The following is a 15,044-nucleotide window of genomic DNA, read 5'->3' as shown; positions in this document are numbered from 1 at the left end:
TTTGAAATGAAGCATAACATGGACAAGAAACCAGTTGAAATTACAAGCCTGTAACAAGTGTACTGTATCGAGTAACAAACAGGCCTACATTAAAAATTTCATGTTGTAAAGAGTAGATGAGAAAACACCAATTCACTGTATGCTAAAGCATTTTGTTCTCAACATTTCAGTGCTTTATGTTAATTTTGTTTTGTCCATAGGGGCCAGGAGAGTGCTGGAATTGTGACAAGTGATGGAGAGTCATCCCAGGCATTCAAAGTGCACAAGGTAAAATGCAAATTAATGTTTTGTAGATGCCAAGCCAAGATGCATGAAGGTTTGTTTCAGCTAGGAAAGAGAATAATTAGGAAGTAACATGTTATGATGAGCTGTTTTGTCAGTAATAGTATTTAATTCTTATTTGTGCAATTTCTGTCATAAGTGATGTTTGTTTAGTGATGTAATGTTTAAAACAAATATGCCAACATTATCCTGTATCATCATTATGTTCATGTCACAAAAACTGCTTAGCAAAGTCACCCTGCACCTAAGGTGTTAACTCTGGAGATCTAGAATAGCAGCAATGCAACTTGAGATGAAGAGGAAATACAGTTACAGGCTGTGCACAGGCAAATGGAGAACTAATTCTTGCATTAGTGAGACTCAAGGAAGTGGCAGCTTTACCCATAGGCAAAAATAAACAGAATAAAAAATAGCCTCCATTCATTCTTGAGCTGAGGGAATCCCAGGGAATGTTAAAGGACATAAAATGGCCATAGCCTCAAAAGTAGTATGCATGCTCTGGGGATATTTCTGCTCATTCTGTATTGAATAGTGATCAGGAAGAAAATATTAATCAGGCTATTCCATCCTAGAAGAGATGATTGGAAATAAAACTATATCACAGAATAGCCATGAAGCAATTCTTGATGTGTGTCCTCTAACCACAATCAAAAAGCAGTTCATGTTTACAACCAGAGGTCTCTGGGGAAGATTAAGATTCAGCTCAGTCCAAGACTAAGAACTGCTTTGCTGCATCAGCATGTGTATCTATGAATGTCTGCTCAATGCATCATGCAAAATCTTGTCTCTTCAGGCAACGTGTTTTTCAACTCTTTGGGCATTTCCCCCCTGCTATCTGTTACAGTCTGAGTCACACACACACATACACACACTTTTGAATACAGCTTTTCTCAACTTCGGCACCATGTTATCTGTTCTTCATTCCTGCTCCTGTGCTTGGGTTTCAGCTTTCCTTAAGGTTTCTAGGAATTTCAGCTTCCTTTAAAGAGGGCTGCTTTATAAATCCTGTAGTAGAAAGTATTTCTCAGAATGAACTTCCAGCAGTGTTTCCATGTTACTGAGCTGCAATGCTTAGCTGTCATGCTAAGAATTTAATTGACTATATCATCATATTAGCTTTGATATTTTAAGAGTGGCAGAGCATGTGATGGTTTCTTTTATCCTTGCAATATGCTCATCAGCTACAGCTCTTTTAAAAACTGTAATAACCACAGTGTAACAAAGAGCTTGTGGAATACAATTTGCATGACTTGTTTAATCCTGGAAGTGGCGCTAATGTAACAAACATTTGGGTCTCTTACAGTTGTGAGAGTGTATTTAGGACTCTGACTTGTAAACCAGGCCATTAAAATGTCAGCAGTTGAGATGCTGCTGTACCTGTTTGTCTTCCAAACCCCATTTGAGTCTTCTTCATAGCAGAAACAACAGAATGGAAAAGGTGCCTGCTTCTCACTGCAGCAATTTACTCACTTTTGTTGAAAGCTTAAGGCAGTACTTATATCAGAGTATGAACTGGAATGCCCAAGGCATGGGTATGTGTTCCCTTCTGATTGTTGCCAGCCTTTGACCACAGATTGATAGCCCTTTACAGAGGATATTAATCTGTTGTTTTAAAATGTCCCAGAAGGACTCATCCAGATTTGTCTGTCAGAAACTTTCAGCTAAATTTGTGTAACAGAACATTATTGTCATACTGTATTAACCAGCTCAGGATTTGGAAAAAAAATATCTCTTTTATAGACATAGCGATGTGAGAAGGAGAAAGACTGACTTGACTGTTTCACACTTGGATATGCAGAATAATAAAGCAGCTTTGTCTAATACAGACATAAAATTGTCTTCATTGGAAGTTTTTTATACTGGTATAATTCACATTCACTATCCCACACCAGTACAGTCTAAATCTGAGGAATATTTCAAATGGCAATTAAAAGATTATGTACTTGTGTAATCAAATCTGGTTTAAAACAACATTGCTTGTTTAAGCTATTGCAGTGCTTAACTTGGCTACATCCATTAAGACCAGACCTGTCAGATCTCCTGTCAGAATAAAGTTGACCTAAGCAAAATAGGAGTGGATGATTGCATTTCTGTACATATATGAGAACAAAACACAGACTTTAGACCATGCTTTATTTCATCTGTGAGACAAGAGATGATAATTTATTTGGCATAAAGTTTGTTGGCTCATTAAAGCAAACTTGTACCAGTTCAGCTGTTGAGGCAGTAACATTTTAATGTAATAGTAAATATCCTAAAACCACATGTGTATTCTTGGTATTCCAACACTGTAGCAGTCACAGCAGAAAATACCCTAAAGCTGAGCTTTCTTTAAGCCTTTTTGGTTGAGCTCTGAAAACAGTTCAACCAATTTCTTTCCTTCCTTTCCCATCCCACTCTCTTGTACCTGTAACACAAGTTACAAACTATTCACAGCTTTGGACCTTTCCTATGTATCTTTGAAGGTCCTAGGGGAGTGTTATGTGTACTATTGTGTATATCACAATTACCACGCACGACAGGGAAACCAAGCACTAGATGTAAGTATTTCCCACAGGCAGTGGCAGAAGCAGGAGTTTGTAGGAGGGCCTGGAATCCAGTCTAATTTCTACTCTCTGTGTAGGGTTTTTCAGACTATTCTTGCTACTGAATTGCCTCCACGTAGTCCTTGTTGCCAAAAGATGCTCCTGATGTTTGACTAGAAAGTTTTGATTAATTTTTGCTTCACATAGAAGGCAACCTGGCTATATGAAAAATCTGTTTTAAGTAAACAGTGACATCTCTTGAGAAAGCTTTACTTCTGACATTGGCAAGAATGACAGTGGGCTCTAACAAACATCATGGGCCCAGTATAAAAGTAAATCCAATATACTGCGATCTTGTAAAAAGTATTCTCTACATAGAATTTCCATCTGGCAGTCTTCTTGTCTGGTGTTTTTAAACAACATGTTTGTTTTGGTAGTGTTTTTCAGAAGATGTATTTTTAGTAAGAGAATAGTTTGTTCCATGAAAATCTGCAGCACAAAGATGTATATTGCTTTATTTAAAAACAGAGTAATGGCATCTGGTATATCACTGTGGCATCTACTCAGCTTCTTGCTTTCCCATGTCTTCCCAGTTATTTGCCTTTTCACTTAAATTTGCTTGTTTTAAAAAACAAACATGAGGAGAAATTAGAAAGTTGCCAGGAAAACAAAACCAAACAGAACTTTTATTTTTTCTCCCAAAGGGAATGGGTCTTATAAATCACATCTTCAATGCAGACAGCCTGAAGAAGCTGTACGTTTCCAACCTGGGTATTGGGCACACAAGGTATTCCACCTCAGGAATTTCGGAGCTACAGAACTGCCAGCCTTTTGTTGTAGAGACTCTTCATGGGAAGATTGCTGTGGCGCACAATGGGGAGCTAACAAACGCTATACAACTCAGGAGGAAGGTTGGTATCCCCAGTAAACTTGCTATGACTTTTCCTTAATGTTAAGCTGCTTGGGGTAGTGAGACAGCATCATAATCAAAACAGATCATTGGAGGGGGGGAAGGTCCCAGGGAGGGGAGACATTTGTAACTGTCTTAGGGGGTAATTCACCAGTCCTCTAGACTGATGGTCACATTCCTATTGATCAAGTGTTGATAGTGTGTTTGGCTAGAATGGTATGTGCCAAAAAGGCAAATAAAATTTAGCAGATGTGTTATTATAAAATAACACCTATGATATATTCCATCCAAAAGAGTTCATATTCCTGCACTGAAGCAAATGTATGGAATGCCCAAAGAAATCTAGCCCATCATTAATCAGAGATGCAAGGGTATAAATAGATGGGAGAAAACAAGTGATGAGGAAATGTAGACAGTGGTGAATCTTTTTCATGATTGTAAATGGTTTCTTAAGATAAAAGTTAGGAACTGTAATACATAGAGCATTAAATGGGTTGTAATAATTAGCTAGATACACTGAAGATTCTCTTCTGTCTTAGAAGCGTAAGTACACCAAGGCAGAACAATTAGGCTGACCAGATTCAACAAACTTTTAAGTTGTGGGATTTTAATTTTTTAATCCCACTCTGTTTCCGTTCACACCTCTTTTTCTTGTTGTTGCTCTGTTCCTAAGCCACCACTCTGCCTTATCTCTTTCTGTATCTGCTATAGGTAATTACATATTTTCCCTTGTATATTTTTACCTCTCTTTCCAGAACAAGCAGGAGCACAAAGCTAAGTAAACAACAAAACATGAATTTATGCCCTGAATATTGGTGATATTAATTTTGGTTGCATGCAGGGCAAAGGAATGAGCTGCAAAGGGAGACATGTAGTACCAGTCATAGATGATTGTATCTGCTCTTTTTACATATTTGGTTTGTTGGAAGTTTGATGTTACTGTGATCTGATCTGCTGAAGCAGGGATACGTTTAAAAACATTAGTTCATTGCACACAGGTGTTTGTTCACTTAAAATCTGAGCAGTGTTATGTGGGATTTTTCTTCTTAATGTCGTTAACACTTTTGCTTTGTGTCCTAAAAGCTTATGAAGCATGGTGTAGGGCTGTCGACCAGTTCTGACAGTGAGCTGATCACCCAGCTGCTGGCTTTCACACCTCCTCTAGAAAATGACGATACAGCCGACTGGGTGGCAAGGTGAGAAGGATGGGTTTCAGAACTAAGAACAGCATCTCGGCATGATATGTATGCAGCTGTAAATGCACACAGCTGTTTGTGTGACACATGATTATGTTCACTTTTGTTTCATTTCAGAATAAAAAATTTAATGAATGAAACTCCAACTTCATATTCATTGCTAATTATGCATAAAGACATAATCTATGCAGTACGTGATCCATATGGGAATCGCCCACTCTGCATTGGTCGCCTTATTCCAGTAGGGGACATGAATGGAAAAGGTAAACCATACATTTATATTCATAATCATATTCATATGGTTTATGCCTGAAATCACCGATACAAGTAATTAAAGCTACATTTACTGAGGAGTAACCAGGAATATGCAATGCAAAGGTCAGTTTTGAAAATTTAAAACAACAAAAAAATGTTGGTAAGGAAAAAAAGTAAATTTAGGAAGTCTGCAAATATCTTTCCTGTTCCCAGCAAAGGGGAATTCTAGTTGCCTGATGTCAGTGTCAGAATTAGGAAGCCCAGCTGTAACAGAGTATTTGTGAAAATGTAATTAACATCTCATCAGCCAAACAGGAAAGCAGGGATGAACAGAATCACAGAAGGGTTGAGGCTGCAAGAGACCTCTGGAGGTCCTCTAGTACAGATTCCCTGCTCAGGCAGAGCCACTTAGGGCCAGTTGCTTGAAACACTGTACGGTCCAGAAACAAGTCTCATTTCTTCCTTTCTTCTGTAGTAAGGTAGCTAAAAAGTGCTGGATTATTGGCAATATATTTCTAAATTCCAAGCACTCCGGTCACAGGTAGTATGGCAACAGAACACTATACAGTCAGTTTATAGGGAAAATTATTCGTATTCCTGTTTAGCCTGCAAATCAACATTTTCTGTGAAGTGAGATTAGAATCTATTAGTTTGTATAAAAATAATTTCAAGGTAAAGTAGTAAATGTTCCCAGATCTTCACAAAACTCGGTAATTTTAACCACAAGAAAAATTATCAAGACTTTCTAAAGCATACAAACATTCCTGCTCTGTAGGAATTCAGTATGGTTTTTGGTTGTTTTTTTTTAATAGTATTACAGAAACTTGGGAATTCACTACTTTTTAGTTTTAAATTATAAAAGTCTTATGCACTTGGCAACCAAACAAGGCAGATACTGCAGTAGAAATGTAATGGGGTGTGGGGTAACAGTAATAAGAATTGTGGTCTGACTCGAACTGAAATCTTTCATTTCAGGAAAAGATAACAGTGAAACAGAAGGATGGGTAGTCTCCTCTGAATCCTGTAGCTTTTTGTCTATTGGTGCAGAGTAAGTGCCACAGTTCTCACTTTATCTGAAATCTCTCCTCAGGCAGCAATTAAACATTAAAAACCTCAAACTGCCAAATATCATGACCTATTAATATATGAAAGACATCAAAAAATAGTTTGTTGGGCTGTTTGGAGGTTTGGTGGGTTTTTGGCAGTGCTCTTTTTTGCTAGTTTATTATTGTGAACAGATTAGTGTAAAAGAAGAATTGCGTGTTCAGATAATCACAGTGAAGACAACTTTACTGTGTAAAGTCTTCTTAATTTTAGACTTTAATTTTAGGCACGTTTGCAGCAGAATAGCAAAATAATCCTTGAATCACAGAAAGGTTGCACTGGTAGCTCACCTGCTGGATTAACTTGAGCTGTAGCATATGCTGTCTAACAAAATAAGCTTGTTTGAAAAAAAATGATGGGCACCTGAATCTATTTCCACATGTGCCAACATCCGTCAGAGCCAAAACATGAGATGGTGTTCACATTACCGCTCGAGCTAAGATCCTCTGAAAAGAAAGGTGTGATACTTTCTTTGGACAAAAAGAGATGGGTAAGAGGCTCTTTAAGAAACCACAGATTTGGAGTGGAAGGCAACTGTGAACTAGAACATGATTAAAGTAAGAAAGATTATGAGGAAGCATATTTAATTTTCTAATCAGGCAATATAACAATGTGCATTTTGGGACTAAACTAATAAGTAAGGTTGCATCCTCTTAAAATAAAACTGAAAAATTGCATTAAGAACATCAAACTACCAAATAAAAAGTCAAACAAAATCAGGAAGCAATGTGACATCACTTTACAGGTCTTCATTCCATTCCGCAGTGTTTTATTGCAGGTGTGGTGTTCTGTGTTCCCTTGATGTAACTTCTACCCTGTCTCTGTAGGAATTATAAGCTGTTGGTAACAGGGGCTTTCTTGAGACAATTTATTCTACGTATGGATAAAAATAACCATTTTCTGAAACTTCTTTAAAATCTCTGTTAAGAAAAGCTTATTGTGTAGGACCATCAGCTGATGCCTATGGGCTTTCAAAAGAAGCAATTTTGTCTGAACTTCTTGTGTAGCCAGTGCTGCTCTCTGCTAATGCTAGTATTTTACCAGTCAATAATCACAGATTTGCTCACCTCTGATTTATACCTCCAGAACATTTCAATGCTTTGGGATAAATTTAGATTAAAATTGTTAGAATAGCCATCCAAGGACCTAGAAAAATGTTTAATAAGGTTAAACATTGTAACATAATAAACCAAACCTAACACTGTTCCATATTTCTTCAGATAGGAGAATTGGAATGCAATTTCCAGTTAGCTTTATGTTAATTCTGATTTTTTGATATTGCATTTTAATGTTAATTAGCTTTCACGGAAAAGTCCTCTAGTACTCATCCAGGACTAAATTATTAAAATATATTTTATCTCAATGAAGCCTGTACTAGACTTGAGTATTGTACATCTCACATATAGGAAGAATACCATAATTCTCAGGTGCTGAGAATTCATGTATTGCTTTTGGGTATCAATTCATACTGTTTTGGTAAGGTTCACTTGTCTTAGTGTGTTGGTCTTAAAAACCTCCAGGTCACATCCTAAGACAGAAGCAAATTATTGTGCTAGGAAGTTCCTGTCAGTTGAATCTTTTTAATATTTCAAAACTGTCATCCAGGCTCAGGACATTTCTAAATGCTGTGTATTTCTCTTTCAAGGTACTATCGTGAGGTCCTTCCTGGAGAGATTGTGAAAATATCCAGATACGATGTCCAGACACTAGATGTTGTACCAAGACCTGAAGGAGATCCATCAGCATTCTGCATCTTTGAATATGTTTATTTTGCAAGACCTGACAGTATTTTTGAAGGTAAGGAGATAATAATGTACAGAGCTCCTTCCTGAATAGTGAGAGATGTTACTGTGGAACACAATGACTCTGGAAAGGATCTGGGATCATAGATGCAGGGTACCACTGACTATGAACTTGATTCACCTTTCTGTTCCTGGCTGTGCTTATGGCCTCAGTCAGGTGGCCTGCCTAGTCCTATGGAAGGGATGAGGAGCCACAATCATGATGAAAGTAGAGGAAACATCCCTTAAAAATGAGAGTCTTAAGAGAGGAACTTTATTGGTTCTTGGAATACTTTTCTAATTACTTCTGAAATAGGGTGTTAAAAAAAAACACCAAACCCAAAAAACAACCTATTTCGGGATTTCCTTTGCAAGAAAGGGTTATTTCAGGAAGATGCTCTTAATATAACTTGTAAATCTATGCATTATCTACGTACTTGGGGTTGTCAGTTGTCAGTCTGATGCTTTTATTATTTCAGTAGAAGCCATCAAAAATTACCTCACTGGCAAAGATAAAAGGCAGGACTCATACCTATCAAAGAACCTATTTTCTTGGCTTTCTATGGACATGCTATCTGTTGATCCAATGTAGTTCCCCATCCTCATATAAAGCCAGTTTCACCCCACATCCCTTTTTCTCATGATCCTCTTGCCCTTTCAATATCCACATTTCTTACATTCCTCAGTACTGCTGCTGTAACCTTGGCTGTGCCTTATCTTATCACAATCTCATCACAATCCCTTCAGTTCCCTCCCATGCTGCAAATGCTTTATGACCATAAAAGCTTCTGAGGCCTCTTATCCCCTTACTAAGTTTGGGGTAAATTTTGCCAACTGATTCCAAGTTAGTAAGCAGGCAGAGGCAGACAGCAGGATTACACAAACCTTGTCTCCTGGAAAAAGCAGCCTAAAAATAGAATATGCATGTTATAAACAGACAGGCGTAATTTCTACTCTTTTCCTTCTTTAAATACATTTTGTATCTGTCGTGGTTTAAACTAAATCTGCACAGTTCCCTCACTCACTCCCAGAGTCCCACACACTCCTTTGTTCCCCCCCACCTTCCCACTCCCGGAGGGATGGGGAGGAGAGCCGGAGGAATACAACTCCCACAGATTGAGGTAAAATCAGTCCAGCAATTGAGGTATAACACAAATCACTACTGCTACCACTAACAAATCAATGTTAGAGGAAATAAACAGGGAGAGAGAATACGATACCACCCGCCGAAACCCAGCCGAAAGCCCAGCCCGGAAGAGAGATTTAACCCCTTCCCTTCCGACCAGTTTCCAGTCACCTCCCTGACTAGCCCAGACCAGGCGCCCTATCTCTCCCTCCTCCCTGGCAGAGCATGAGCTACTGCTGAACCCATGACAGTATCATCCACAGGAACTTTAGTTACCCGATTAGGGCAAACTGGATTTTAATTCTCTGTGTAGGTATAAGAATATGAATGTTAGAATATGGCATTATGGAAGAAAATAAAAAATGACCTTATGTGAGTGACTGTTTATTAGTTGTGGAGCTTTTCTCACTGCCTGAACTTGCCAAAGAAATTTGTACAGCAAACTGAGAGGAAATAGGAATTATGCATACCAGGAAAAAACCCTTCTTGCTGTTCTTAGGTCAGATGGTGTACTCAGTCAGGAGAAGGTGTGGGCAGCAGCTTGCTATTGAAGCACCTGTGGAAGCAGACCTGGTCAGCACTGTCCCAGAGTCTGCAACCCCAGCAGCTCTTGGTTATGCTCAAAAGGTATATGTTAACCTGTCTTTTTCTCCCCCAAGCATACTTGCAACGATCTTTTTGTAATGGAATATAATGATATGAGCTGTTCTGTATTGATAAAGCTTTATACCTTGAGTATGCCCAGTACTCCTATTGAGTCATCTGCACTTATATTTTCTGTCACTATTCCACTGTATTAAGGTATTTCAAAATTTTTTGGTTACTGTGAGGTCATGCTAAGTCCTAAGGTTGCTTTAGAAAAACAGTAGCTGAGAATAACCATCTCTTTAGATTTTAATTCTCTTTAACTCTCCTGTTTACAGTGTGGACTACCATATGTTGAAGTGCTCTGTAAAAATCGATATGTAGGAAGAACATTTATCCAGCCAAATAGGAGGTTACGGCAACTTGGTGTTGCAAAGAAGTTTGGCGTTCTGTCTGATAATTTTAAAGGCAAGCGAGTTGTTATCATTGATGATTCAATTGTGAGGGGCAATACCATTTCACCCATAATAAAACTACTGAGAGAATCAGGAGCCAAAGAGGTAAGTTAATTTTCAGTTAGCACAATACAGATGTAAACTGAAGACTGATAAGAGGGTAAAGCACCAGTCTTCGTTTGTACTACACATTGTTTCCTTATTTGAAAGGGCAGGTGTGCAAAAAAGACAATGGTTAGTGCATGTTTATTGTGAATTATAGAATCATAGAATGATTTGGCTCGGAAAGGACCTAATTCCAACCCCCCTGCTGGGCAGGAACGCCAATGACAGGTTAAGGCGTTTCTTTCATATGACTGTGAAATTTGGGTGATTAAGGGGAGAGGAACAGGTCTCCATTTATGAAGCACTATCTGGCAAATAAAGAGAGAATGGGGAGCAAATTAGTTAAGATCAAAAAAAACAAGTTACTGGTATGGTATTCCTGACATGTGGTACTGCATTAAGTACAACCACATACTTAAATAGCATGTGCCTTAAGTCACCAGAACACACTGGGTTTAAGTAATTAAGATATTTTAATGAGATGGAGTGTGCAAGTCTGTCACTGGAGAAAAAATGTTGTGTATATTTGATTTCGTAAACCAAAACGTGTGTCAAGGACTGAACATCACAGAAAAAAAAGGAAATCAGGATGAGAACCTTTTACCATCATCAGGAAATACTGTAAAATGAATTCTGAAACTCTTTCTCTCCTGCTGTGTTAGCATCTGAAAAAAACTTTATCTTATTTTTATCTCTTTGTGACTTCCTGCAGTGCTGTGTTCTGTTCTTCATGATTATTTGCCTAACTGGGGCTTTGCTATTCTGTTACGGACTACTGACCTTCACCACAGCAGTCTTGTTTGAAACTGTATTTTTATTCAGGTGCATATCCGCGTGGCCTCGCCTCCCATAAGATTTCCTTGTTACATGGGAATAAACATTCCAACTAAAGAAGAACTCATTGCCAACAGACCCGAATTTCATGATCTTGCAAACTATATAGGTAAGTGCTACTCTTTTTTCAGAGAGGGAGTTTTCACCTGTAGATATTTTACTGTCCACATTGAAATAAAGCACAACACACCAAGGCAACAGTGACAAAACTGACTAAAAACTCACCAGGCTGATACAGTAAATTCTGTATTGGAGTACCCTACAGATCAAACCAGTTTAGCTACACACTTTTTTTAAACACAGTGAATTATATTTCTCCAAAGAATAGAAAACATTAGAATAATTGCATAATGGTAAGTTACAAATAAGGCGTGACAGCAAAGCTTTCCATACTTAAAGCTCCTTCTGGGAAACTTTACAACAGTAGGCAAAACACCAGGAAGAAAATAAGTGGTGAAAATCTGTCCTATAATGAAAATCTAATGTAGTTCTCACTTTCATGAGATGTTCATAAAAATATGTTTGGAATTTGTGAACACCCACTGATTTTTCTACAAATTTAAATTTATGTAAATAATTTAACTGCGTTATATATTTCACTTTGAAAGAAATCACATTTAAAACTCATCAAAGAATGTTAAAAACATTCTCAAATTCTAAAATGAGTCATGTTTGCAGCAAAAGAACCAGCAGCTTTTGTTCTTTGTGATGAGGTAAACAATATGCTCTTCATAGGGTATCAGCAACAGAAGTCATGTGAAGGCTTGTGAGTGAGGAGATCTATACAGGCATGGCCTACTGGGGTGAAAATACTTTAGTGGTTTAAGAACATAGTTGTGGTTACAGTTAGAAAACTGTAAACTCTGAGTTCATGTTAAATACTCTCATAGTCTAGGATTGCAGTAAGTTCTTCTCCACACAATTATTGTGAAGGCACACTGAAGTATTTCAAGTCTTTATGTATCATTCTCAAAATAATGAGTGAAACAACAGAAAACTAATGATGCGAAGAGGCTATCACACTTTCCTACTGCTAGAAGATTCCTATGAACTGTGTTGTTTTTTAACATGATGGTCTTCCCCTCACCCAAGTCCCAGTAAGAGTTTGTAGTCCCAGGTGCTCAGTCTGGGATGCACATTTGCTTCTACCTAGACCCGAACTACAAGGTAACTAACTATGGGAAACTGTGCAGAGTTCAGGCAGTCTTAATATACACCCTCTGGACTTTATTTCTATTTTGGCAGTATATGTGACATATTTGTTCCCATCTCAGAACCTTCAATCTGTATTTCAGTGAGGTGCTCCCTGCATGAAGAATTTGAGAAGGGTAAGGCTTACTATGGCCTGATAATTTTTCATACCCATTCTCTTTAGGTAAGGTGATCCACCTGGCATCATAGTCCATACCATAATGAACTGTGTTTCCAAAGAGCATTTCATCTGGTACAGTATTGCAGCTTTAGCTGATTCTTTATTTCCTCTAGGAGCAGACAGTGTTGTCTACCTTTCAGTGGAAGGGCTGGTATCGTCTGTGCAGGAAAGCATCAAAGCAAGGCAAGAGAATGAGAACAGCCTTAAAACCCACAAGTTGCACGTTGGAAAGATTGGTCACTGCACTGCGTGTCTCACTGGAGAGTATCCCGTAGAGCTAGAATGGTGAAGTGTTTGTGGATGGACATGAGCCCATCTGTTGCTGAATGTACCTTTTTCAAAGAGTTGTTCTTGCCAATAGTCTTTTTACATTTAGGGTACTATGAAAAGCTTATTACAGCTAACCCATTACTGTTACTAAACCACATCTTTACAGTAAAGACTTACAGAAAGTCTGATGTGATGAAAACAATGTAAGCAGATTAAAATACAAAATCATAGTTTTGATGCACAGTTGTGCCTTCTATTTTCTCATAAAATATTATAAAAGCCAAAGTTTTTTTAATTATATAGCAGTCCCAGAGTTTTTTTTTGTTTCGGTCTTGCCCTAAAAGATATCCCTGTTAGAATTGTTCACAAATTGTGGGTCGTATGGTGTAATTTCAATTATCAAATTCATAATACAGAAGAATGTGAAGTTTGCTTTTCTCCTTTGGAAAAATACCAGATTCTGAAGAATTAAATTGCTTCCTCAGCAGTTCTTGCCTAAGCTTTTTGAGAACAGAAGTGCCTAACTTTTGCCAATGTAGCTCAACAGCCTTTATTAATCCCCAGCCTTTGTAACAGACTCTATGAACATAATGTCTAGTATATAATTTTAAAAAATTGAAGACTCAGGGAAACACTCTGCCAAAAGCTCTCTAGTTTTGTAACTTTAAAATACTCTTTTTGAACTCCAGTGTAATTACATTATCTTCATGTGCTTTCATCAGTTGCCAATAGGATGTGGAAGGAAAAAAAAATACTTGGCACTGTAATTTTTTTTTCCTGTTCTACATCTTCTTTTCTCCAGGACAAGTCCTGACAATTTCTGAAGAGTGAGCTCACACTCAGTGTGCTTTTCACATGTCAACATCCAAAGTAAACCTAAAAAGTCAGTCTTCATTTTCAACAGAAAAAACAATGTACCAACTGAAGATTATGAGTTGTTTTGGGTATAGGTTTATTTTACTATATTACTGCTGTTAAAATAGATGTAATGTTTCAGAAGAAAAAAGTTCTGAAGAATGCATTGTATTTTTTAACTGATTACTGTATACATGAAGATCACTTCGACAACTAACCACTTGCTGAAAATGGAAAAGCACCTTTGGAAAACTACTGTGAATTTACACACAATTGTAAAACTATTTTGTATACCTCAGTTTTGTTCACTGAATACCAGCAACTTAATTTTACATTTTCTATTTAATATTGTGTATTTTGGCCTTATAATTGTTTGTGACACTGTTTAAAAAAAAATAGGTAAGAGCTTCTTCTGTCTCCATCATCTTCCATATAGTTGAGAATTACAGCACTGGTTATTGAATTCAGAAGCGAACTTTCTTACATGGGGGTTTGTAGCAATGGTGCCCAATAGACAATCACAACATGGAAGTCCCAGTTCAAGAAAGCATGTACAAGAAGGGATAAGGCAAACTCTTAGGTTATAAATACATATGACAGGCCTTTCTATCTGAGATAAAACCTTAGATGCATGGTTTAACAAGGCTGCAAGCAGAAGCCTACTGATTTATCTGAAAAAATGTCTCTAGAACAGACTGAAACTTGTGCAAATACTTTTGACAGGTTTTTAACAAAACTGGTATTTTTGAAGTCTGGCAATAATTGCTGAAATGGGATTTGAGCATTAGGTGGCGTAATTCCTATTTAATGAGTCCTAATGCCCTTTCCCCCCTCCACGTAGGAATGTGAAATTTCAGTCAGCTATGGTAAGCACTGTAATTTTTAGATACACTACATGCCTAATCTTTAGGTCATATTTTCAAAAACCTTAAGTTAAAAATTAGGTATTTTCCATATATCACTGTATTCTCTGCCAGCTGGGTTTATGTTTTGGGTTACCTGGCCTTTTTTTTAATCACATATACAGCAGGACTTACACCTGCAATGTTGAGGGAGAAAACTCTGATTTTGAGTGTTGCTATTTGTATTATGTGAATGTTTTATTGTGAAACTGTTCCTGCTGTATTACCAATGTGCAAATGTGCCAATTATAATTTACAGAATGTGACAAAGCAGTAGAAAGCTGATGTCTAACCTCTCCCATAGCTAATATTAAACATGGTTATGAACTGGTCTTCCCTGTCTCTCTCCCTTCACTGGCAGGCAGTACGCATCGAATGTTTCTTTTACTAAAATCACTGTGAAAGCGCCTCAAAGCTGGACCGAAATCGTTTCGTGTCCTGCATTAAACGGCCCTCTCCCGCACCACACCCCAGCCCATACTGCACT

The 15,044-nt window shown here is 37.7% G+C and overlaps 1 protein-coding gene across 1 annotated transcript in view; it reads left to right on the top strand.

Annotated features, from left to right (window-relative positions):
* PPAT (phosphoribosyl pyrophosphate amidotransferase) overlaps positions 1–14,890 on the top strand; it is a 44,334-nt gene extending 29,444 nt beyond the window's left edge. The window contains exons 2-11 of the mRNA XM_034064725.1: positions 201–267; positions 3,512–3,718; positions 4,801–4,913; positions 5,031–5,176; positions 6,144–6,216; positions 7,918–8,069; positions 9,679–9,806; positions 10,103–10,324; positions 11,147–11,267; positions 12,644–14,890. Coding sequence (XP_033920616.1) covers positions 201–267; positions 3,512–3,718; positions 4,801–4,913; positions 5,031–5,176; positions 6,144–6,216; positions 7,918–8,069; positions 9,679–9,806; positions 10,103–10,324; positions 11,147–11,267; positions 12,644–12,819 — 1,405 coding nt within the window. The 3' untranslated portion in view covers positions 12,820–14,890. The remainder of the gene's footprint in view (positions 1–200; positions 268–3,511; positions 3,719–4,800; positions 4,914–5,030; positions 5,177–6,143; positions 6,217–7,917; positions 8,070–9,678; positions 9,807–10,102; positions 10,325–11,146; positions 11,268–12,643) is intronic.
* The last annotated feature ends 154 nt before the right edge of the window (positions 14,891–15,044 follow it).

The sequence above is a fragment of the Melopsittacus undulatus genome, chromosome 7 (genome assembly GCF_012275295.1).
Source record: "Melopsittacus undulatus isolate bMelUnd1 chromosome 7, bMelUnd1.mat.Z, whole genome shotgun sequence".
NCBI lineage: Eukaryota > Metazoa > Chordata > Aves > Psittaciformes > Psittaculidae > Melopsittacus > Melopsittacus undulatus.
Note: the sequence above shows the minus strand (reverse complement) of the source record. Positions and strands in the feature narration are given on the sequence as shown.